Raw genomic sequence first — 24,446 nt, forward strand, 5'->3', positions numbered from 1 at the left:
GGGGGGGGTGTTGCTTTGCATATTAAAACCATTAATTGACTAGTGTTTTTCGGTTTGTGGTGGTCACTGGTCAGACACAGTTTAGTTCTGCTTTAAGTTCCCTTTGAAGTACTTTAATCAGGTTGACCTTAGCATCTCCATAGATTACAATGTCTGAAAATTAATAAATGGGGCTGCACTCAGCTAAACTTATATCTTGATATAATCTGTTATATCATTAAATAATGAAATTAATAAACAGGTTTTCAAGTTGAAGTACACCTTTACAGCACATTTGATATTAAAGTGTCACTAAACCCCGGACCCTGCATTTACTATATCTGGTCTCCCACGGTACACAGACCATTGAAATGCATTGAAATTATTTTAGTAAATATAAACTTCTAAATACCTTTTCTCATCAGCAGTATATAGCAGTCTTGTGACTTCTATCAGTGTCTAGTTAAAGCTTGTAGGAGGAGTTTTCATTCTCTTCTGACTGTCCTGTCAGGCTGCATGACTCCTGACTTTCTGTCTGGACAGTGCTGATTGGCCCTGTGCCGATCACATTGTACCCTCCCCCAAAATAAAACTCTCCAGCAATACATACCAATCTGGGCATGTGCAGAGTGCTTCCAAGGCCCTGTACTATCAGCAGATAGATTGGGGCCAGTGGAAGAAGGCGAGGTCAGAGAAGACAGGATCAAACAGACTTTTTAAACAATGTGGGGGATTAACCCCTTAGGTACCGCAGTAGGTATAAAGCATACTTAACTGCATATATAGACTGATTTTACTGTTTCGGGTTTAGTAACACATTAAAGCGGTATTAAACCCAGAAGAAAACATTTATTACATGGCAGCTTACCAATTCTAAGGCCGAGTACTCACGAGCAAACATGTCCGTTCGAAATGTCCGACGGGCTGTTTCCGGCGTACAAGGCTGTTTTTTCATTTGGCCCGCTGGCTTGTACACACCAGCGGACGATATTTCCCTGCGGACCTGAACGCGTGCACGTAATCCACGTTTGACGTCACTATAAAGGGAAAGGCCAAAGTCAATGGCGACGCCCTCTGTTCCGCTTTTGCTAGTTACGGCTTTGCTCGTGTTAGTGAAGGTTTGGTTAGAGCTGATTCGCGCTTCTCGGTCTCCAGGCTTTAGCAGGTAGTATTTTCTCGTTCAGTGCGTGTGCTTGTGGGTACGTAGTTGGCATTCGGGTACAGGCGTGCAGTTCGTTCTGCTTAGCAGATTCGTACTGTGCGTTCGTATCTGTGTGTCGTGCGTTCTTTGCAGGTACCACTGGATTTGATTGTGCTTTCTGTTGGAGTGTGTTCTTGACTGACCAGCCGGCCGGTTTGAAGCCATGATGGAGCAGCAGCGTCAATTTTCGCGAGTTGGTGCTGTTTATGGGATGGCTGCTGGATATGTTCATTATTCCAGTACTTTGGCCAGAAACAGGGGGCGGAGGCGTTTCTGGACCAAGAATTGGTTGCGCCAGCGTGACCAGTTCTCACATATGCCTCTGCTTAGGGAAATCCAGGAGAATAATCCTAATGACTATAGGAATTTTCTCCGCATGACGGACCCCGTATTCAACAGTCTGCTGGATCTTCTGTCCCCCTATATCACGAGGCAGGACACTGTGATGCGCCAAGCCATCACGGCCGAGCAGAGGCTTATTGCCACGTTGCGGTACCTGGCGACTGGGAGGAGCCTGCAGGACCTCAAGTTCTCAACAGGCATCTCTCCGCAGGCGCTTGGGGTCATCATACCGGACACGTGTGCTGCCATCATTAAAGTTATGCACGAGGAGTATATGAAGGTAAGTTTCCTCATTTTAACCTCACAATGTGTCTTTAATAATGTGGCAAACTAACTTTTTATTTTATTTCCCAGATATGCTGTGTGTTTAACTAACGTTCCCTTTTCTCACTATGCATGTTGATATCAGCTTTTACATGTTCTTTTTATTTTGGCCTACCTGCATATTTTGATCTTACCCAATATTAACCTGTCCAGCATGCTATCTTCGGGCCAACCCCCACCATGCCACTATTTTTTTATTTTTTTGGTTTTCTAAAAACAGTTTAAACACCCCCCACCCCCCCCTTCAAAGTGTTTTTGTCCCCATCAGAGGGCTGTGGAGTCTCTTATTAATTAATTGGCCCTATATATTTGTGCCCCGAAATTCTCCCTTCATAATTTGCAAATGCTATTTAAAAAATGTAAAGTTGCACAAGGATGCTTGTATGATTATGTTTGCAATGTTTATGTGCCAAAGTACTAAATCTCTTTTTTTGTTTGTCCCCACAGCTACCCTCCACACCACAGGAATGGCAGTCTGTGGCTTCCCAATTTGCCGAGCGGTGGGATTTTCCTAACTGCGGTGGAGCAATAGATGGGAAACACGTCCGCATTGTGCCCCCACCCCACTCGGGGTCCTACTATTATAATTACAAGGGTTATCATAGTATCGTGTTGATGGCGGTGGTGTCGGCACAGTATGAGTTTCTATATGTGGACGTGGGGAAGAACGGCCGGATGTCAGATGGGGGAGTGTTCGCACGGACTGATTTCTATGATCGTCTCCAAACTGGTGGTCTGGCATTGCCACCAGATGAAGATAATGTGGAAGGACTTCCGTTTGTGTTCCTAGCGGACGAGGCTTTTGGCCTTGGACCTCACCTAATGCGGCCTTTTCCCCAGAGGACCCTCACCTCAGAGAGGAGTGTGTTCAATTTTCGGTTGTCCAGGGCTCGGAGGGTAGTCGAGAATGCCTTTGGGATCCTCAGCAACCGGTTCCGCCTGTTCCTGACATCGATACATTTGGCGGAATATAAATTGAACACCGTTATATTTGCCTGCTGCATTTTGCACAATTTTCTACGCAGGCACTCCCAGACGTACCTAGCCTCCATGGGCTCTGAGGCAGGACTACCCTCAGAGAACATTCCTGGCCTGGACACTGGTCGCGCTGGCTTGGCCCCCCAATCTGCTCGTGAGGTACGCGACAAATATGTTGAGTACTTCATGGGTCGGGGGGCCATTGCTATGCCAGATCATATTTCTTTCTAATTCGGCCCCCAAAGAAAGGAATATTCTCACAACTAATAAATAATTAGACCATTGGACTTTATACAGTTGTTTGTCATTACTGCTTTTTCTCTATTTTTCTGTCTTCCAGGTTATCTCCAAAAATAGTGCACTTCTAGTGCCAGATTTACTTACTCAGATGTATTAACTAACCACATTTGCACATTATTCACTCATCTACTAACTGGGTATTCAGTCTAGAAATAAGAAGCCACTCTTTTTTCTGCTTTTGATGTCTCATTTTTTTTTTTTATTTTAGTCATTTTTTAACAAGAAATGTGTATTTTTAGGCAGAAAACATTTCCTGCAAATTCTTGAGACAAAATATTGGCTTTTAATTATTTATTTTTTTGTCTTTATTGACAGTGATTATCAATAATAATGATCGAAACACAATGTAAGAATAATTTCACTGAAACTATACGCAAGAATTTTTGGGCTTGTCATTTGTTTGTGTCTAATTTTTTTAACAAGATTTTAACACAACACAAAACTTTTTTTTTTTTTTTCAAAAATTAGTTAACTTCTTTCTTTAGGTGAGATTTATTGTTCGTTTTGTGATCTGAAAATGGAAACATTTACAAACCAAAAAAGATCAACACCAAACAAAAATTTAAAAAATGAACAGCAGTCAGTCATATGGATGGTGTGCTTTCACACTGGAACACGCCAAAATTTCTAAATGCACACATTCAGTGAAAACTCGCCAAATGTCATTGGTTAAACAGACAAATGGCCACATGTGCTATCTGACATCATGGGTGATCAATGTCTGTGTTTTGTGGGAGCAAACCCTTCCTCTCAACTACTTGAGGATCGAGGAGGGGTTTGTACCCACAAAGCACAGACAATAGATAGTCTGTGATGGCAGATAGCACATATTGGCACACTGTGTGTGCATTTAGAAATTTTGGCGTATTATAAAGTACAAAAATTAAAAAGGGTTTTGTGGGCGGGGGATGGGCGGGGGATGGGATTCTGTGGTTCAGTCTTTGACACGGCCCATCATGTCCATGATATTTTTGTAATTTTGGTTGATGACTAGCATCCTTTGTCGCATGTTCTCCATTTCCGTGCTACACTCTGAAATGACATTTCGCACATTCTGCTCCATGACTAGCATCCTTTCCTGCATAATGTCCATTTCCGTGCTGCACTCCATTAGTTGCTGTATAATGATAGAAGCACTTGCACGTGAAAAATGTGCTACTCCATCTTGATCCCCTAAAAAGAAACAAATTGGCATTCAAAATATGTAAATAATTTCCAGCCTATCTGCATATGTTTGGCCCTATTAATATAGGGGTGACACTGACCTGATGGCCTGATAATTTCCACATCCCCAATTTCTTCATCTTCTATCACTCCTCCTTCTTCCACCACCTCCCCATCATCTTCTATCACTCCTCCTTCTTCCACCACCTCCCCATCATCTTCGACTCCTCCTTCATCCATCAATCCACCTTCTTGCAATTTGCCAAATTGTTCTTCCGCCACTTGCCCTTCATCTGATATAAATTCTAAGTCCAAAATAACTTCTTCCTCCTCTCTTCCTTCCTCCTTTCTTCCTTCCTCTTCTCCTTCCACATCCTCTTCTCCTTCTACATCCTCTTCTCCTTCCACATCCTCTTCTCCTTCCACATCCTCTTCTCCTTCCACATCCTCTTCTCCTTCCACATCCTCCTCTCTTCCTTCCCCAGCCTCCTCCTGCTCAACATGTGGAGGTGTTTGATTTTCCGGGTGTCTGGCCCTCTCTGCCTCCTCCAATTGCTGGCGTCTTCTTTCCCCTATAAGAAATAATAAAAAACAAAAGGTATACTCATCAGCACACTGATATTGGATATCATAAATCGCACACATTGCATAGACGATACATTTATGATGATTTTTGGTTGTTTATTCTTTCAGCAATCCTCCATTTTTGGCGTAGTTCTAGGCCAAGCTCTGATCCTGCCCCTTTTTTGCAAAGAAGTGACACAAATGGATGTCCCCCCAAAACATTAATTCTCCTCGACCCTCCAAATAAATATACTTTGATTTTTGAGACACAGGTGCTTTGCATTTCAAGATGTTAAAACATCAGCTTTATTTGCATTTTGGAGAATGAATCTTGTTTGCCTGTCACATTCACTCAATTTAATTTCTGTGATTTTGCTATTCAACAATGTTGGAAAACCAAGTTTGGGGCCAGTCAGCCATGTCCAGGTGTGTTGTTCCTGGAGTAACGTCACATTTTTGCTAAACAATGTCATATTACGCGTGTTTACTATTTCACAAAATTTGTTTAAGGTTGTTATTTGACATAAACACAATACAGTATCTACACGTGTTCAAAAGTAAAAGCAGGCCAAGGAGGCAGATGTGAAAAAATACATGTCAACAAATTATTGCAGACATTCCCCCCCCCCTTAAATAATATGGACTTACTTTTACGCAGAATTTTGAGGATCTTCTTCATGTGATGTGGCTCCCTCAATTTTAAATCGGACCAACGCTTCCGTAGTTGCTCCTTTGACCTGGTGACACCAAACATTCTCCTCATTCTCCTTGCCACCTTGTCCATTATGTGTGACTTCCTACGGTTCGGTGTTTTGTAGGGCCCACATTCACCATCATAATCCTTCCTCCTCATGATGTAAACCAACTCCACCATTTCTTCGAACGCCATATTAGTGGCTTTATATCTTTTAGGCCTGGATCGGGACGGTCCAGCCTCTGTCCCTTCACTTGCGCCATGAGAGCTCCGTGCCCGCTCGTGTGACATCGCCATCTTTCCTTCCCACAGAGATTAGGGGCGTGGAAACGAGGAAATGTCCCGTCAGGGGCGGAGATGAGGGCGGGGATTATTGCATATGCGGAGTGTCGCGAATGCCAACAACGTATTGACGTAGGTTACGCGGAGAATATTCGCGCGATTCCAGAACCTACACAGTTAACGCCATATTTACTTTTTCAATTGATTAGGGGCATGGCAAAGGTGACGAGGGCGGCGTTTCATACATACGCGGAGTGGATAAAAGGCGCTTGACGTGATTACGTAGGTTACGTGTTAATTCAGCGAGCGGAAGAAACGAGGATTGTGAGAGAGGCAGGTAAGAAATTTAAACATGGGATCAGCAGCGGGCTCTAAAATGTAGAGCAATGGGATGGGGGTTTGGTCTGTTGGTTGCACAGTTTTATTAAGCTATTATGTCTCTTGGATACCAGAATGTGATTTTCATACCCAAATGCTTTTGTAGACATCACAAAATAGAGAGATCAAAAATGCTGTGACTCATTAGTAATTATGTAGGGTGTATTCAGATCAGGCCAAGTATTGTTCTGTGTTGGTTGGACAGAGGTCATTAGGAAGTTTCTTTCATGTAATCAATGCTGAGGGGCAGGATATCTACACATGCAATAGTGCCTTGATGAATGCTGTCATTTGTAAGAATTGTGTATGGTTGTAGATTTATATTATTTCCTGCAATGTAACCAAAGGGGCGGCATGTTAAAAAAAAATGTTAGCTAAAACCAACCAATGGGGCAGAGCTGGCCAGCATTTTCAAAACAAGAGACACTGTGTTTGTATTTCTATATAGGTACTACTTTTTTAACAACATATTCTATCAATGTAAATGCTGAGGCTTTTTTTAATTGTGTTTTTGGTTTCTTTTCATTTTTTCTATCTAGAATAAAAAAAATAAAAAAATAAATTCACAATGGATCTCCTGCAGAGCCAAGACATTATCCAGCATTTGCTGGATAAATTTCGGGAAATGCCCATCCTGTGGGATTCAAAGCAGGACCATTACCACAATAAGGACGTACGAGCGGCAGCACTTGAACAGCTAGCAGCATACATGAGGACATGGGTGCCAGAATGCAGTGCCAACATGGTGAAGGATAAACTTGCCAACCTCAGGGGCACATATAGGAGAGCGTACAAAGCTCACCAAAAGCAGCTAAGATCTGGAGCAGCAGCAAGACCACCAAAGGAACCCAAGCTGTGGTATTACAACCAGATGTCATTTTTGCGGGATCAACTGGAAGGCAGGCCATCAATGTCGAGTCTGAATCCCAACCTTTCCTCCACGCTACCTCCCAGCGGGACTTCCCCAGATCACCACAGCCCTGCAGAGTCGGATGAAGAGGGCCTGGCTGACAGAGAGGCAGATCTGCGCCTCTACGATGATGAGGTATAGTAGTTTCATAACTATTTATGTAATAATATTAATTATTGTTTGATTCTTGACTTGATATTGGTTAATAAAATACAAGCTGGGAAGTAAAAATCTAAAATCGTGGGCAAACAAATAGGTGTCAGGGATGACAACTGCAGGGGTCAGAGGGTGAGTCTGTTTTCAAGTTTAAATTCAAGGCAAAAAATAAGATTCAAGCATGAAAATGTGAGTGAGTATATTCCTAAATATATTACAACATGTCCCTTTTTTTTACACAGGAAGAAGAGACCAGCCAGGAGGTGGCAGATCCTCTCCTCACTGACAGCCAGGCCGAAGGGGTCAGTGGCAGCCAGGAGGAGGCCGGGCCCAGTGGCGTTCAGCAGCTCCCCAGGACAACCACCACCAGCCAGGCTCCTCCACTTTATATTAGGCCACCAGGCCGTAAGAAGAAATTGGGGGCAGTGGAGGAAGCCAGCCTGAAAATGATTCAGGAGGCGAGTGCCATCATGAGGGCCCCCCTCAACCCCACTGAGGCCTACAGTGCCTCCGTGGCACATGACCTGAATCAAGGCACGGAGGAGCAGAGGCAACTGGCAAAGGGCGTGATCAACCAGGCCCTTTGGTGGATGCAGAGGGAGCTGCTGACCCCAGACACTGGGCTATGTGACCCGGCCCGGCTTGCTGAACACCATTCTCCTGCTGCCACATCATCCCCACCTGCAAGGGCCCAGGGAAGACCCGCTGGAAGGCAGCCTGGAAGGAAGGTTGCAAGGAAGAGGAGACGTTGATGCCCTGCCTTCCATTTGATCCCCCACAAATGGCATCTTGTTTGGACTACCACAGCTTGGGTTCCTTTGGTTATGTGCTGCTGCTTCAGAGTTTAGTTTGTGTGCTTCCTGAGGTTGGCTAGTTTATCCTTCACCATGTTTGAAATGCAAGTTTGCATGTATGTTGCTAGCTGTTCAAGTGCTGCCATTCTGTTTTTGATCCTTTTTAGAATTTGCTCAAATAAAAGCCTTTTTGTTGATTTGAAAAACGTGCCTATTGTTTGTAATACTGTGGGTATTATTTTAGGCATCAAACATTACAAATAAATAAAATGATTAATCTAAAATATTCACTAACTCATGTGGGGGGGGGGGGGGGGTCATTTGGTGTGCCAACATGGTAGACAATTTAAACAACCTTCAACAAAATCATGTTAAATATACAAACAAAAGCTAAATCAAAACTATTTCCTATTAAAATATTCTAAATGGTGACATAACTATAAACACCTAAAGAAAGTGGGAAAGATAACCATTAAACATTAAAAGCAAAAAAATTGAAATGTGGAGGACCACTAAAAATATGATACGTCGGGCCAATAAAAGTTTGCAAAAATCTTACTACATCACAGCTAACAAATGTCACTTTTGAGTATGGAACAACTCAGTTGAAATAACATGAGCTAAATAACTGATTAGTTATAGCAAGAGAAGAATGAATAAAACGACGGCATCAAGCATTGGTTATTGTGTGTTTTGCTTCAGTGTTCTATTGCTAGAATTAATCTTTCTATTGACGAATGTGCCATATCCCAAAGAAACGTGAGTTTTACCTGAACGAGCGCTCCCGTGGCCTCATTTAGTCTGAGCATGCGCGGGGTTTTTGTACGTTGGTTTTGTGTACTCACCACCAAACATGTACGTTCGGACAGGATTTGAGCGGACGGTTTTAAAACAAGTTTGGAAATAAATGTCTGCTGAAAAACGGCCCGGCGGGCAAATGTACGGTGAAATTCTGTACGCTCGTAACTACACACGACCAAACATGTATGCTGAAACTGGTCCGCGGGCCAGTTTCAGCAAACATGTTTGGTCGTGAGTATGGGGCCTTAGATGTGATGGCTGTGTTAGTATTCTTTTTTAGGCTTTCTTTCTTTTATTTTTAGTAAGGCTCCATTCACATTAGTGCATCTCCAAAGTCGCACGATTTCCAGTGCGACTTTGAAGCGCGACTTTGACCCCCACTTTACATTCTTTGAACCAAAGCTGCACCAAAGTAGTGTGCTTTTCAAAGTCGCTGGTAATGGGCTGCGTCTTGTCATGTGATGTCAAAGTCACATGACAAGTTGCACAAGTTTTAATATGTTTTTTTCAAAACAACAAGCTATCCTGCAGATGTAGCAGTTACAGAGTCTCCGGTATTCAATGTGAAACGAAATTTGCTTTTTTACATGATTTGATCTTTGAAATAAATATTTACACATTGTTTTGAGTAAAGATTGTAAACTCCTTTAGTGAAGCATCTTCAGTGCCTCTCCTAGACTAATCATTTTAGGAATCAGCCCTGCCCAGGTTACCTCTGTGGACTACAGTTCACCTCCTCACTATGTAATGGAGCAGAGGAGGGGGAGGTGTTCTGTATGCCTGTCCCAGGGAGACAACGCTGCTCCTCCATAGATACAGTGATTGAGCGTTGTCAACCTAAGACAGAAAGTATATTACTGGTAGGATCACCAGGTGAAAACATGGGGAGAAATAAGGCTGAAAAAAATAACGTAATATAATACTGGTAGGACGCAGCTGTGTAATTCTCAGGACTGTATGGAGAGAAATCTTCGGGAGGTAAAATGGCTCTCATATACTGTATGTATTTCACCTCTGGTTTGTCTGGAGTTAAAGTGTTACTAAACCCAGGACCCTGCATTCACAATATCTGGTCTCTCACAGTACATAAAACACGGAAATGCAATTATTTTAGTAAATATAAACTGCTAAATAATTTTTCTCATCAGCAGTTTTTTAGCAGTCTTGAGACTTCTATCTAAGCTTGTAGGAGGAGTTTACATACTGCACTGGCTGACATATCAGGATGCAGGACCTCTGACTCTCTGTCTGGACAGTGCTGATTGGCCCTGTGCTGATCACATGCACCCTCCCAAGAAAAACAAAAACTCTCTAGCAACACACACCAAACTGAGCATGTGCAGCCTGACTCCAGTAACTCTGTTCTATCCGGATTGTTTTGGAGACAATGTAAGAAGTGGAGGTTCTGTGCATACAGGATGAAACAGCCTGTTCACACAATTAACCCCTTAGGTTCCACAGTGAGGATACCAAGCATGCTTTACCGCATATACAGACTGATTTTACTGTTGTGGGTTTAGTATCACTTTAAGCTTTAAATTGTCATCTTGATATTGTAGGTAAAATGGCCCAAAATTGCAGGCTTGTATTGGCAATATGGCAGTTTCTTTCTGCTAGGAGATCTGGTCTAAGCTCCTGTAAGCTGCTTAATCACATAGTTGAAAATACATCAGCGGCCCCTGCAGTGTATGCTCTATGGATGGCTGATAATATTACATATCCAGAGTGTGACACCACTAATACAAATCTGCAGCTTTGCATCATCCTGCACCCAATATATGACTGTGCCCTTCTCCTGCTACAGACTACCTATTCACCTCCCAGAGCATGAAGCAGGGTGGCAACACACAATCTAACAGGAAGACAGTTGTCACCCCTCAATAGGGGCTTCCTGAACATGAATTCAGGCAGGATTACCAGGTATTAGTTTAATACACTGCAGTTGTAAAATTACTAAAAACAACTTTTGGCATCATTACCATAATAAAGCCTGTAGGAGATATCATTGATTGGGTTTAAAGAAGAATTCCATTTTTTTTCTCACTTTTGATTGTTGGTTTTGGCCAAGGTGGTCCAAATTAATTACTTCAATGCCAGAGCAGTCTGGCCACAGTTGGCTGTGCTGGAGAGGCAGTCAGATGACGTCACAATATCTACCTTGGCCAATCAGAGGAAACCTTGTATTGACTGATACAAGTACAAGGCTTCCCCTGACTGGTGCCGATGCGCTAAGACTCAATCAATACCGGTGGCAGAGAGAAAGCCAGAGCACAGTGCTGCTTACTGTATAAAGCTAATCCTACTACAGTCAGAATGTTCTGGCATGGAAGGAATTTATTTGGGCCAGCTTGGCCCACGCCAACTATTAAAAGTGATAGTAAACCTGGAATTTTACTTTGCGTTTTTAGAGATAGACAAGAATGCATAATGTAAAGTCTTTGAATGTTTTAAGACACACACATAAAGGCATAAGGTATATGATTCTATCACAGTGTGGTGATGTATTAAACACCTTGTAGCGTATCATATGTGAATATTTACCATGTTAGCTCGTTGTATATGTAGACTCTGCTTCATCTGGCCATCCACAGGTAAAAAGTCATTTGAAAAAATTAAATATCGGAACTCTCTCTTTGATTTTAAAATAGTTAATGGGGTCAAATTGGTGATCATTTTCAAACATAGTGACAAAATAAATAGAATAAGCGGGAGAATTTTTTTTAGAATTTGCACGATTCTAATGAATGGGTTTTTCTTTCAGGAAGTTCTATTTATCCCAAAATCGAGTAAAAGTGAATGAAATTTTGAAGTACTTTTGAACAGCATCTGCTGACATTATTGAATGCACTGACGAGATTGTACAAACTTTTGTATGAAAACCTACCAGTGTATGGATACCCTTATACCACAGTACGGTTCCTTACACATGGCAGTCCATTTGTGACCCAGGATTAGGAACCAGGTTTGTCGGACCGAACACAAAAATGTTGTGCCCAGGCCCACTTTTACTGACCGGATCGGACATGGGCGGATATAGGTAGACCCATGTCCATTGTCCAACACCAAAATGTTGTGCCCAGGCCCAATTTTACTGATCAGATCGGATATGGGCGGATATAGGCATACCCACTTTTACTGACCGGATCAGATATGGGCGGATATAGGCATACCCACGTCCATTGACATTCAGCCACCCATAACGATTACAGGGTAGATTGGAAGAGATCAACAGGCCCATTGTTGTCCGATACACTAATGTTCAGCAATTTTTTCATTGCTTTTCCCAAGTGGGTCCACACAAAACCAGAGTTGACAAACCCACTCGCACAAAGCAAGAAAAAAAAACAGGAAAAGCTAAACATCAGTATCACCCCGAACTAAAGAAGTGGCAGTTTATAGCCAAAAAATTTGATGTTCATTAAACCTGGTGACTCTGAGTCATCATTAGAATCACGACAACGGGCACCTCTGCTGTTCAAACCACAGATGGGTCTTTTGACCTCTTTCTATGTACGTAGTTTAACATTCACCTGAGAACCCTGCAGAGGATCCAGGATTGGGACTCCCGTGTCATCGAGTGTGAGGTAGGTAATCCTGCATGGAGACAGGTTTTTTTTCACCCGCGTCTACAGAAGGTTGCGTGTTTTTACACCACAGGGTTACCGCAACCTCAACAGAGGACACCCCAAACCTTCCCATGGGTCTATAACAGGGTTTCTCAACCGGGGATCCATGGAACCCTCCAAAGGGGGGTTCCTTAAGCAATAAGAAAATTCTGCCTCTCAGATGAGTTCCTATTGACACCACTTATAATTTTAACTATTTGTATTCTTCCCAATGACTACAAGTGTAAGGAGCATTCTTCCCCCTGACCATCACACTAACGTATTATGTATGTTGTACATTAGTAGTAATAATTTGTAGATGAGGTTCTCTGAGACCAGAAAGGTATTTTAAGAGTTCCTCTGTGTTGAAAAGGTTGAGAAAGGCTGATCTATAATCAGCCATTGCAGTTAAACGCTTCAATCCTCAGTGGACCACCACATCCTAAATCTCATGGGGATCACATGGGTCCCTTTCTCCCCCATCACAAAATAGATGAAATATTGGAACGGACACCAAAGTCACATATGTGACATCTGTTTCCGCTCTGATCCGACTCAGTGGAGTCTTAGTCTTGGATCCCCTGCTGAGACGGAATGGAGGGTGCTCATGTGAAAGGGGCCTTACACTGCATAGTATTTACACTTTACTGTCAGTGTATATGTATTAGACTGCTTCAAGTGGACAGATCTGCTTTAAGTGACTGAACAAAATATCATATTATCAAGTTACTGATTTCTTCCCAGTGGTTAATCAGCAGGGATGGTGAATGGAATGGCTGATATACTACAAACATGTACATGAAACAGAATTGGGAACATATGGCACAGCAAGCAAGTCTAAATGGGAAAGTTAAAACAAAAATTACTGTCCGCCTAATATAACAATAATAACTCAAAAATTGCAATGAGTCGTTTAATGTAGAGACCGCTAAGCCCTTTATTGGGCAGAATTCTCCATGCGGCCGAGCCTATATTCATAACTATTAAAGTGAAAGAGGATTTCCGTTTAAAAATATTATGTTATTACTAGCCTCAAGGAGGCAAATGTTGCAACTAAGCCTTCCAGTCTAATTAAGAAAATTCGGAGCAAGAGTAATAAAAGAGTGCATGGATCCCCCGCTCATTGGATGAACTCTGAAAGACGCCAATGTTAACAGGCTGCATGATGAAAGCACCATGTTATGGTGGGAAGGTGGACTTCACATTCGCTAGTACTGCTGATGACACCCAGGCCATGCTGGGGGGTGGGGGGGAGGTTGGGTTGGGTATATTGTTAAGACAAATCCACACTACTGATAAAAAAAAAAAAATCAAGTAATAAGATATATTTATGATAAAAAAAAAAAAATCAAAGTGTGTATGGCTACCAAGCTGGCTATATTCAGGACTTCTTAGAACTCATCCACACCACTCTTATTAATGCGTGTAAAACATATGTGTGTTATGTGCTGATGTTGCATTTTTTAATGCCTTGACGTTTTGCATTGATTTTTTTTTTCCTACCATAGAATTTGATTAATTTCCAGCGCAGACCATGGCAGGGATTGGTGTGAATGGGCACCATTGAAAACAACGCTATTTGCCTTGTCCTTGTGTAGGGACTGTGATGAGCAATAATGCCCAAAGTCAGTGAAAAGGTCCTTACATTTCAGCAGAGACATGCTTGGAAGTTTATGAAAACTCAACAATACATTTTTATCTTATTTGCTCTCCCTTTTTCCCTACAATATAACATTGAAAGAGATTTTTTTTTATATCTATTCAAAAAGTGCAAAAAAAAGTAGCTGTTCATCCTGCCAGAGATCTTGTGAGATGATAATTTCCTCTACTTTGTGTGGCTGTACTTTTAGCAGTGTTCCTTGTTATCTCTGTAAATTACAAACTGCCTCCCCTTATACAGTAAAACCTTGGTTTGAGAGTAACTTGTTTTGAGAGCTTTTGCAAGACAAGCTACATTTTTAAAAACATTTTGACTTGATATACAAGCAATGTCTTGATATACAAGTAGCATATTTTGGCCATTTTGTTCCTCTTATTAGCCCTATATGGCTCACTAGGGATATATTAATTTAAACTGTGCCATGGACAAAATTGTGGTGTTGTCCATTGCAACCAATCAGATGGTCCCTTTCATTCTCAAACTTATAGTGACGTGAAAAATGTCAAGAGGAATCCAACTGGTTGTTCTGAGTAACTATTCAATTTTTATCCTCTTCAGCTTATCCAATCACACTATCACTGGGGTTGATTTACTAAAGGCAAATAGGCTGTTCATTTTGCAAGGGCATTTCCACTTTGCAAGGGAATTTTCTCTTAGTTTAGTGAAGGAGGTGATGTTCTCCTGATTTCCCTTGTCCAATCATGTGCAAGCAAAAACATTTTTTTATTTTTCTTGAATATGATTGGGTGTTCCCTGCAAAGTGAAAATCATATTGCAAAGTAAACAGCCTGCTTGCCTTTAGTAAATTAATTTCTGAATTTCATGTGTTTTTTATAAAAAAAACTTTGGACTTCAGGCCTATGTGAACAGGACTTCCTACCTCCTCTTTCAGCAGTCTTTTGGTTGTTGTTCAACAGGCCTCTTGCAACAGGATTTATTCAGTTCAGGTGATTCTGCTGAATTGAGACTGGTTTAAGTAGTAAAAGTTGTTCACTTAAAGTAAATAAGGTGAACCTGTCCAATCATAAACAAAAGCTCATCAAAAATATGTGATGTATTCTAGAGCATGATATATTGAACACAACATCGCCCTATTTACTAAGCTCAGTGAACAGTCACATTTCTAAGTGAACGCCCCAACTCTATAAGTAAATTAACCCCAATTTTTCCCTTCATCCCTTTGTTGGACAATGTACAGATTGTAACCAATAGAATGAATTTGATGAACCGCCCAAAGGTGTGTATAAAGATTTGCATAAATAGTAAATACGGATATAGAAACTGCACGATACTGCACGATACTCTTGGACAGATCTGCATATATTGATGCATGTAAAACAAAATATGAAATCTATTAAAACATTTCACTCTTCTCTAAAAAGGATTTTATTTATTTATTCTATTAGTTGAACTTTACTAGATGGACTTGTGTCTTTTTTACCCTAACTATGTAACTATGGATATTTGGAGATTTTTGGAAGTCAATTTTACATCAGTCATATAAAAATACATGCATCCTAAAGACTCAAACGCAATCTACTAACACCCAGACAAAATGGAAAGCTACAACTGACGGCTACTTTTATGGTACAATGTAATTTTTACCTTCCTGAGCAAACGTTTATGATCATGGATGGAAAACTGTATACAATGTTTGATATCCTTTGGATGGGCATAACTTGTAATATTCCATTAGTGAATAGGTAAGAAACAAAATGGAATATTCTGGATCCATAAAATTCTATAAAGGCTGTCCTAATAAATTGCTGCTTTTTGAATTATGGGGTTGATTTACCAAAATCTGATGCAGATGTGCAAAGAAACCAATCAGCTTCCATTTTTTTTTTTTTGTCAAAGCTTAATTGAACAAGCTGAAGTTAAAAGCTGATTGGCTACCATGCACAACTGCACCACAATTTGCAATCTCCAGCTTACTGTCTTTCTAAACATCTATGATGTTCCAAGAGAAGGTTTTGCTTCTCTTGTATCCTAATGCTAAAAAGTCTGAACTGGAAAGAGTCCATGACTAATGAAGACTGGAGATGTGTTAGGCCTCGTACACATGACCGAGTTTCTCGGCAAAAAACAGCAAGGAACTTGCTGGGATTTTTTTTTTGCAGAGGAAACGGGTCGTGTGTACATTTTTTGACGAGGAAACTGTCGAGGATCCTGTCGAGCCAAAAAGAGAGCTTGTCTTCTTTTTCCTCAACGGGAATCGAGAAACTTGCCTTGTCAAGTTCCTCGACAGCCTGACGAGGAAAACGATGCGTTTCGCCCGTCGAGTTCCTCGGTCGTGTGTACGAGGCTTAAGTCTACCTTGATGAAAGACACTCAAACATCACTACAATGGGTCTAGTAGCCCTGGGTTTGAATCCCAACATTGACAATATCTACACAGAATTTGTATGTTTGCCTCCTCATCTGTTCATCCTCAAACTTCTACACTATGAAGACCATGACAACATTCTCACTATGGCTTGTACAAAAGGAGCTGATGAAATTAACGGCTCCAAAGTTTCTTTCTTCCCGGATTTTTCAGTGAAAATTCAAACAAATTTTAATTGCTTATGGCGCTGGTCGAGAAATTAGATTGTAAGCGTTTTCTGTAAAGAGCTGAAGAAGATGTGCCAGTGCAATGTAGAACATGTATGCATGATAAAAAAGGAATTTTACACACACACACACACACATATATATATATATATATATATATATATATATATATATATATATATATATATATATTCCAAAGACATGCTAATAGATTAATTGGCTCCTGTCTAAATTGGCCCTGGCATGTGTCTGTATGCAGGTGGGATAGGGACCTTGGATTGTAAGCTTCTTGAAGCAGGGACTGATGTGAATGTACAATATATATGTAAAGTGTTGTGTAAATTGTCTGCACCATATAAATAATAATAATTTAAAAAAGAAAGAAAGAAAAAATAAAAGAAAATAATAATAATAATAATGATAATAATAAAAAAAAAAATATATATATATATATATATATATATATATATATAAATATTTTTTTAATTTTTGTTTGGGGGTATAGAATTGGTAGCACTACCAATAACGTGTTTTCGGGATCACGCGTAAAACGTAACAACGACAACATCCAACTGCTACAGTAGCCTTGCTAGGCATCAAAATTGCAATGACAGCTCAAGGCTCACATATCTTCGTACAGCCACTTTCTAACTGTTAATGACTGGTAATTGGAAAAAGAGACACACACTAATGGAATCCATGCAAGGAACACGACATATGTACAGCCGGCCCGCATGTTTACAAACCGATATACCTGCTTGGCTTGACATGCAATCATTCAGAGTAATGTTTCTGCAGTCATGTAACCTATAGAATTTCGGGGCAGGCTTCTCAAGATAATAAGTGACTAGATTGATTGACAGTGAAGGCAGATCTGCTGTGCTATTGGCCACAAGTTTTATGATGTCAAGCCAAGAGATTGCCTCTCGCTGCTGGTCGTTTTTCAGCAAATAAAAAAAAAAAGTGTCACAAACACCATGCAGATAAATGGCCAACATTAATCTTTAAATCTTTAAATCTAATATTAATTCCCTAAAAATTCTTCCCCATGGTTTATTATTGTAAGACTTGGTTTACATGTATTAATATCTCTCGATATGTAATTTCTGTCTGTATAAATATCTTAAATAATTACATATTAGATCTTACTCTTCAAACCACTTTCCTGGCTTATCATTCAGGTACAAATTGAAGCTGATTTACAAATCAGTTTTCAAAATATTCACACAACAATTTGTGTAAATATTAACTTCAATTATCCAAACATGTGAAACGCAAATTCTCAATTTTATCTGCATGTGATTGAATAACTGAAGTGAATATTCAGGCTCTTTACTGCATGTAGATTCTCAATCAGCCTAATTGCATATACCCAGACTTTGATAGTCAACAGTATAGGTACCTCTAGGGATCTAAGGATACGGCCAAAACAAAAGGTCCAGGGAGGCTTCTCACCGACAAATTGTTATTATTTTTTTTAACATAAGCTCACCGACAAATTTAATTAGGAAATAATAGAATGTGTACAGCCCGGACCGGAGAGGGATATTGGATAAGATTGCTTGAAATGGTTTACACACATTTAAGAGGCGCTGACATCAAATATACACATTTTCTAAGTACTGGTAATAAAGGCACACTTTAGGAGACACTTATTATAAACACACACATATCATGGGTGCTCTTTACGTACATTTTTGCAGTTTCAGAGCACATAATATAACATTGAAGGGAATCACTGGCCTATGACTAATTTTCAAATTCATCGGACCTTACATTGGTCAAAAAAAAAATAGATAAAGCAAATTATTGATGCTTAAAATTTACGGAAAATGCTATTAAACTATAGATTTCAAGCCATTTAATATCTTCCAATGGGCACATTTTTGAACTTACAGCTAAACTTCACTTAATTACACTTACTGCTTTTGAATATATATGATTAGATTATTTTATATAAAAATTATTTACTTGCCTAAAAAAAATCTTGAAGCAACAGCATTATTTTTTATTTTTTCAAATATAAGGAAATGTTATACACATCTAAACACGTTATTGCTTATTATACACAACAACTAGAATGAAAAATGGATGATAGTCTCTTCAAAGGTAAATTACTCGGAAGTTACTTATTAATACTTTATTTTTTTGTTTACTTTAAGGTCCAAACTGTATAAGTATTATCACAAAAGAAAAACAACACTCTAACAAGTTTGCTAGATTGACCCAAACTTACGCTTGACCTATCATAATAGCAATCATTAGTAATATAAAAAAAATATTATATAGAGAGGGAGAGAGAATATATATATATATATATATATATATATATATATATATATATATATATGAGAGAGAGTGTATAAAGTGTATATATAAAGTGTATATATATATATATATATATTTAACACTACTGTATGCTGTCACTTTTATATTTTTATTATATATAAGTGTATGTAAAGGTGCATATGCTTTATGTTGTATAAGGAATAAGACGTACAAAACTCAGGATCTATCCTGTGTCTCTGCAACTTATTTGTTAATTATACGTTGATGAGCCAGGCAATCAAAGTCTGCGCTGACCATAATTACCTTCCTCCAACATATAATGGCTCTGTACAAAAGCCTAGGACAATTTCATTTACATGGTGGGGGAATTTACAACACTGAAAAATACTCCCCCCGCCCTCCCCCCAAGGGTCTCCAAAAACAAGAGATAGTAAAAAGATTGCATAATGTTTTGTTGTTCTGAAGACTCATAAAATATTGACAGCAGATTAAAAAAAATGATTTCACTAAAAGAGTCATTTTTATGGCCAACTGGGAACTTATTTTATGTTCAAATATCCAATCAGAAGCAGGGATTTTTTTTTATTATTTGCTATATGTGGAATAGGCGTTTGAAACATCATCAGGTCTGTTGGATAAACTTAAAAAATAAACCTACATGGCTTATTTCAGAGCTGCCTATCTTGTTTGTTGTAAATACCCCGCTGAGGAACTAAAGAAAGAAACATTTAGTAAATACCATTATTATGTAATAATAATCAGTTTATATCTATCTATGTTTTTACCAGTTCTCTATTTATCTTTTATCTATCTATCTTTTATTTATCTATCTATCTATCTTTTATTTATCTATCTATCTACCTTTTATTTATCTATCTATCTACACTCTATCTATCTATCTATCTATCTATCTTTTATTTATCTATCTATCTACCTTTTATTTATCTATCTATCTACACTCTATCTATCTATCTATCTATCTATCTATCTATCTATCTATCTATCGTTTATCTATCTATCTATCTATCTTTTATATATCTATCTTTTATCTATCTATCTATCTATCTATCTATCTATCTATCTATCTATCTTGTATCTATCTATCTATCTATCTATCTTGTATCTATCTATCTACCTATCTTTTATCCATCTAGTGATCAATGACGTTATTCATCTGTCTATCTATCTTCTATACATATATGTACGAAAAGGCATATACATACAGAATTTTTATTTTTAAATCATATGCAAGAACCATTTTTATATTTTCTTCAGGAGAAAACGTATATATATGATTTTTTTTTTTAATGATTAAAAAAATGTAATGATGGTAAAAAAAACAGAATGGTTCCTGTTGAGAACACCACTAAATTGAAAACTTCATCCTGCATAATGAAAAGAAAATACGAAAATAGGCTATTTAAAGAAAAACCTTCAGAATTCATTTTTTTCAATCACGTGCACAAAAATAATTGGATTATTGGATATGGAACACAATAAGCCAATTCACCCTATCGGGCTTATGTAAAATAATACCACTCTTTAAAGTAAGCGTTGAGGAATTACTGTTTCATTTCAATGTCAAACTCTGTGATTTATTAAAATGTATGAAGTCTAAACCCATTGGAATCTTTTGATTTCTGGGTACCACTACTAGGTAATAACCACCACCTCAGTTCCTGCCTGGATTCAGACTTCTGGAACAATGTTACTTTATAGAACAAACTTTTACCCAGTTTAGAGGTCGATGACAAGATTCCCTGTGCACTGTTATTTAAGTTTTACCAAATTGGGATTATTTCAGAGTCCTTGGACAAAAAAATCATTACAAATTTAATGATTTTTATTTTTTTTTAGGTTTTTATTAGTTGCACAATTGACAACCTACGCTAGAAAGTTTATACCTCAATTTTCTTTTTTTTCTTTTTTGATGGCTATTATATTGATGGCGAAACTAGACGACTGACAGCTGTCTCCATTTTGGAAGAGGAAAATTGTTTACAGTTTTCATTAACCTCTTTCATGCCGCAGAGGCCTGAGGCATACCAAGCTAGATCTTTTTTCGTGATTGAACAAAAACAAATTATATACATTTTTATATATTTCTATATATATATATATATATATATATTTATATATATATATATATATATATATATATATATATATATATATATATATATATATATATATATATATATATATATATATAGAGAGAGAGAGAGAGAGAGAGAGAGAGAGAGAGAGAGATAGAGATATATAGATAGATATAAAAATAAAGGGATTTATCAAAGGAACGTTCCACTAGTCAGCTCGAAAAAAAAAAAAAAAAAAAAAGTTTCAACAATATATGCAAAAGTGTATGCAACAATTATTTGTTTTGCAGTTATTAAAATAATTAAGATTATTTTTTTTTGTGCTGACTAGCTTGAAAAATGTGTTATTGTGATGGGGAATGTTTGTATCACTGTCAAATTAAACATATTTTGGGTTGCTTGCATTTCTGCTCAGGCTATAAATCGTATCTATGTATTTTTACTATCAAACGCCTGCGCAGTTAAAGTTCAAACATTACAGACATTTTCCAGCATGCTGGAAATATAACCATCAACGGCATTGATTTTTGGAACGTTGTATTAGTAATCATCCTTGTGGCATGTGGCACTTAAAAACATCAGACAAGAGTCAGCATTCTAGAAGTGACTTCATTTGTAAGCATCATAAATTATATTTTGCATGGCCTATAAAACAGAGCCCTAAGAAGGGTGCAGTGGCAGTGTGTTTAAACTAGCGGATCATCTAGGAGGAGATTTACTGCCTAGGTAGATCAGATTCTGTATTCGGAAAGCCTTGGAATCTTTAGCTTTTGGCGCATTAAGGAGCTGATTTATTAAAGGATTCATTTTTACGCTGAGGCGGCGAATCTGCGGTCATTTCAAACATCCAGGGTAAATCATAAAGAAATCCCCCCAAAGATTGTAATTTTGTCATAAATGTTACATTTGGACAATTCATATATAAAAAAATGTATATTAAAAAATTGGGCACCCCTCATACGTTTAATATGTCCAGATATATATCAGAGATAAAATGTGTGTGTTTATACCATTACCTGATTGGGTAGTGTATGAGCTGTCTGTAATGGTAAATGCAGACATTGTCCAGTATGCTGGGCATTTTATATAAACCACATACATAGAATAGTCAAAAGATAGTGCCCGTTATAAATCAGAATGGAAATACTTAGCTAGGTAATCATTTGGAGAACAAGCATCTATTGTCATTCCAGCTATGCCAATGCCAGCTATGCCCAATTTCTGCCCCCTAATAAACAGCGTTCAGTTGGTATATGTCATTGATAAAGCACCCCAATTTCTGTCCCCCAATGAACAACGTTCAGTTGGTATCTGTCAATGACAAAGCACCCCAATTTCTGCCTCCTAATAAACAGCGTTCAGTTGGTATATGTCAATGACAAAGCACCCTGATTTCTGCCCCCCGATGAACAATGTTTAGTTGGTATCTGTCATGACAAAGCACCCGGATTTCTGCCCCTCGATGAACAACGTTTAGTTGGTATAGGTCAATGACAAAGCACCCCGATTTCTGCCCCCCGGTGAAGAACGTTTAGTTGGTATCTGTCAATGACAAAGCACCCCAAGTTCTGCCCCCCGATGAACAACATTCAGTTGGTATAGGTCAATGACAAAGCACCCCGATTTCTGCCCCCCGGTGAAGAACGTTTAGTTGGTATCTGTCAATGACAAAGCACCCCAAGTTCTGCCCCCCGATGAACAACATTTAGTTGGTATCTGTCAATGACAAAGCACCCCAAGTTCTGCCCCCCGATGAACAACATTTAGTTGGTATCTGTCAATGACAAAGCACCCCAAGTTCTGCCCCCCGATGAACAATGTTTAGTTGGTATCTGTCATGACAAAGCACCCCAAGTTCTGCCCCCTGATGAACAATGTTTAGTTGGTATCTGTCATGACAAAGCACCCCAAGTTCTGCCCCCTGATGAACAATGTTTAGTTGGTATCTGTCATGACAAAGCACCCCAATTCCTGCCCCCCAATGAACAAAGTTCAGTTGGTATCTATCAATGACAAAGCACCCAACCTTTACTAAACACATGTGGTTGCTTGTGTAGGCATTGTGCAATGTGAAAAGCTTGCAATCGTATTGTCTCCGGCATGCAAGTAAACCGTTATTCAGTCTACATCAGCTTCTGGAGCCTTGCCAAGTTTACTTATCTCTACTGTGATGAGACACAAAATATTTCTTAATTTGAACAATTATCCGGACATTAGACTCACACACCCCCTTACCAGAACTGACCCCTCCCCATCTCTGAGAAGCATCTCTTGGGTGCAGCCCAGATGGTCCCAAAAAGCCGGTTACGGTATGTGGGGGGGGAACCTACCTTCTTGTACCGTCACTTCGCTGTCACTGCTGCCCCCTGTCATCGGGTCCTTGTCCTCTTCCTCGTTCGGTGGCCGCAGATCTCGGGAGCCCTGCATCCCTGCGGCCGCTGCTTCCTCCAGGTCCAGGAGGTGGCTGACACTGAAGTTCTTCCTGCTGTGGGGAAGTTCTGGGGTTTCCAAAATCCGCATTGTGTTAGGGGGTCCTGACTTGTCCAGGCCAAGATCCCTATCCATACCCCTTGCCCTGGTCACTTTGCTGCTTCTTTCTCCCCCCAGCTCCCCCCTTCCTCAGATCAGACTTTTAGAAAACTTTACTTTCCTTGTTCTGCAAACTTCCGAAAAAAAAAAAAAAAACTTCCCTTCTCCTCTTTGAACTTTTCCAGTAACTTTTTCCCTGCTGCTTCTCCTTCTGCTCCTCTCTCCAACCGTCTTGAATCTGTTCTCTCCCTCAACTGACTTGACTTCCCCCTCTTTTAGTGTGTGCTATCTGCTTTTCTCCTCTTCCTCTTCTCCCCTTCCCTGTCTTCTCTCCCCCTCTAGGGCAGGGACCAACTCTCACTCACATGCACTTTCAGCCAAGTGACCAAAAAACGCCTTTTCTGACGTCTAGAAGAAAACACAACCTTTTTTTTTCTCCCTCTCTCTCTCTCTCTCTTCCCTTTTTCTTTTCTCTCTGGTTCTTGGATAAATCTTTCCACACGCCCCCTCCTTCTCTCAACGGTGACCCTTGACCCCCCTTCCCTTTTTTTTTTCTTCTCCCTAGTAGAGAAAGGAAAGGAAAATGAGATGGTCAGAGTGTTTTTCTTTCAGCTCTTCAAGATGTGTCCTAGTGGTTCAAAACGTGAGGTTAAGTGCTTCTATCAACAAGTGTCCCTAGGAAGCCGGGCTTTCCCAGCTCTAAGGGGTTACTTTGGGGATCGAAAAAATTCCTGGGCTCCGATGGATGACCCTATAATAAGATCACAACACCCAAAGGGCTTTTCAAACAAGGGTTAAATATATATTATATATATTATGTGCACTCGCGGGGTATCAGTATTTGGCG

General features: G+C 39.5%; 1 protein-coding gene across 5 annotated transcripts in view; it reads right to left on the minus strand.

The window, feature by feature from the left end:
• The window catches only part of PRRX2 (paired related homeobox 2), a 214,636-nt gene that overhangs the window by 87,885 nt on the left and 102,305 nt on the right, over nt 1–24,446 (minus strand). For 2 of the 5 annotated variants that reach the window (XR_005743624.1, XR_005743623.1), the window contains exon 1: nt 23,401–24,066. The exons of 2 other annotated variants lie outside the window; for them this stretch is intronic. Coding sequence is in view for 1 of the 3 variants with exons in the window: in XM_040324672.1 (XP_040180606.1) it covers nt 23,401–23,635 (235 nt within the window). In the remaining 2 variants the exon portion in view is untranslated. Of the gene's footprint in view, nt 1–23,400; nt 24,067–24,446 lie in introns of those variants that run through there. One more of the 5 variants, XM_040324672.1, reaches the window with a different exon arrangement.

This window comes from Rana temporaria, chromosome 9, assembly GCF_905171775.1.
Source record: "Rana temporaria chromosome 9, aRanTem1.1, whole genome shotgun sequence".
Lineage (NCBI taxonomy): Eukaryota > Metazoa > Chordata > Amphibia > Anura > Ranidae > Rana > Rana temporaria.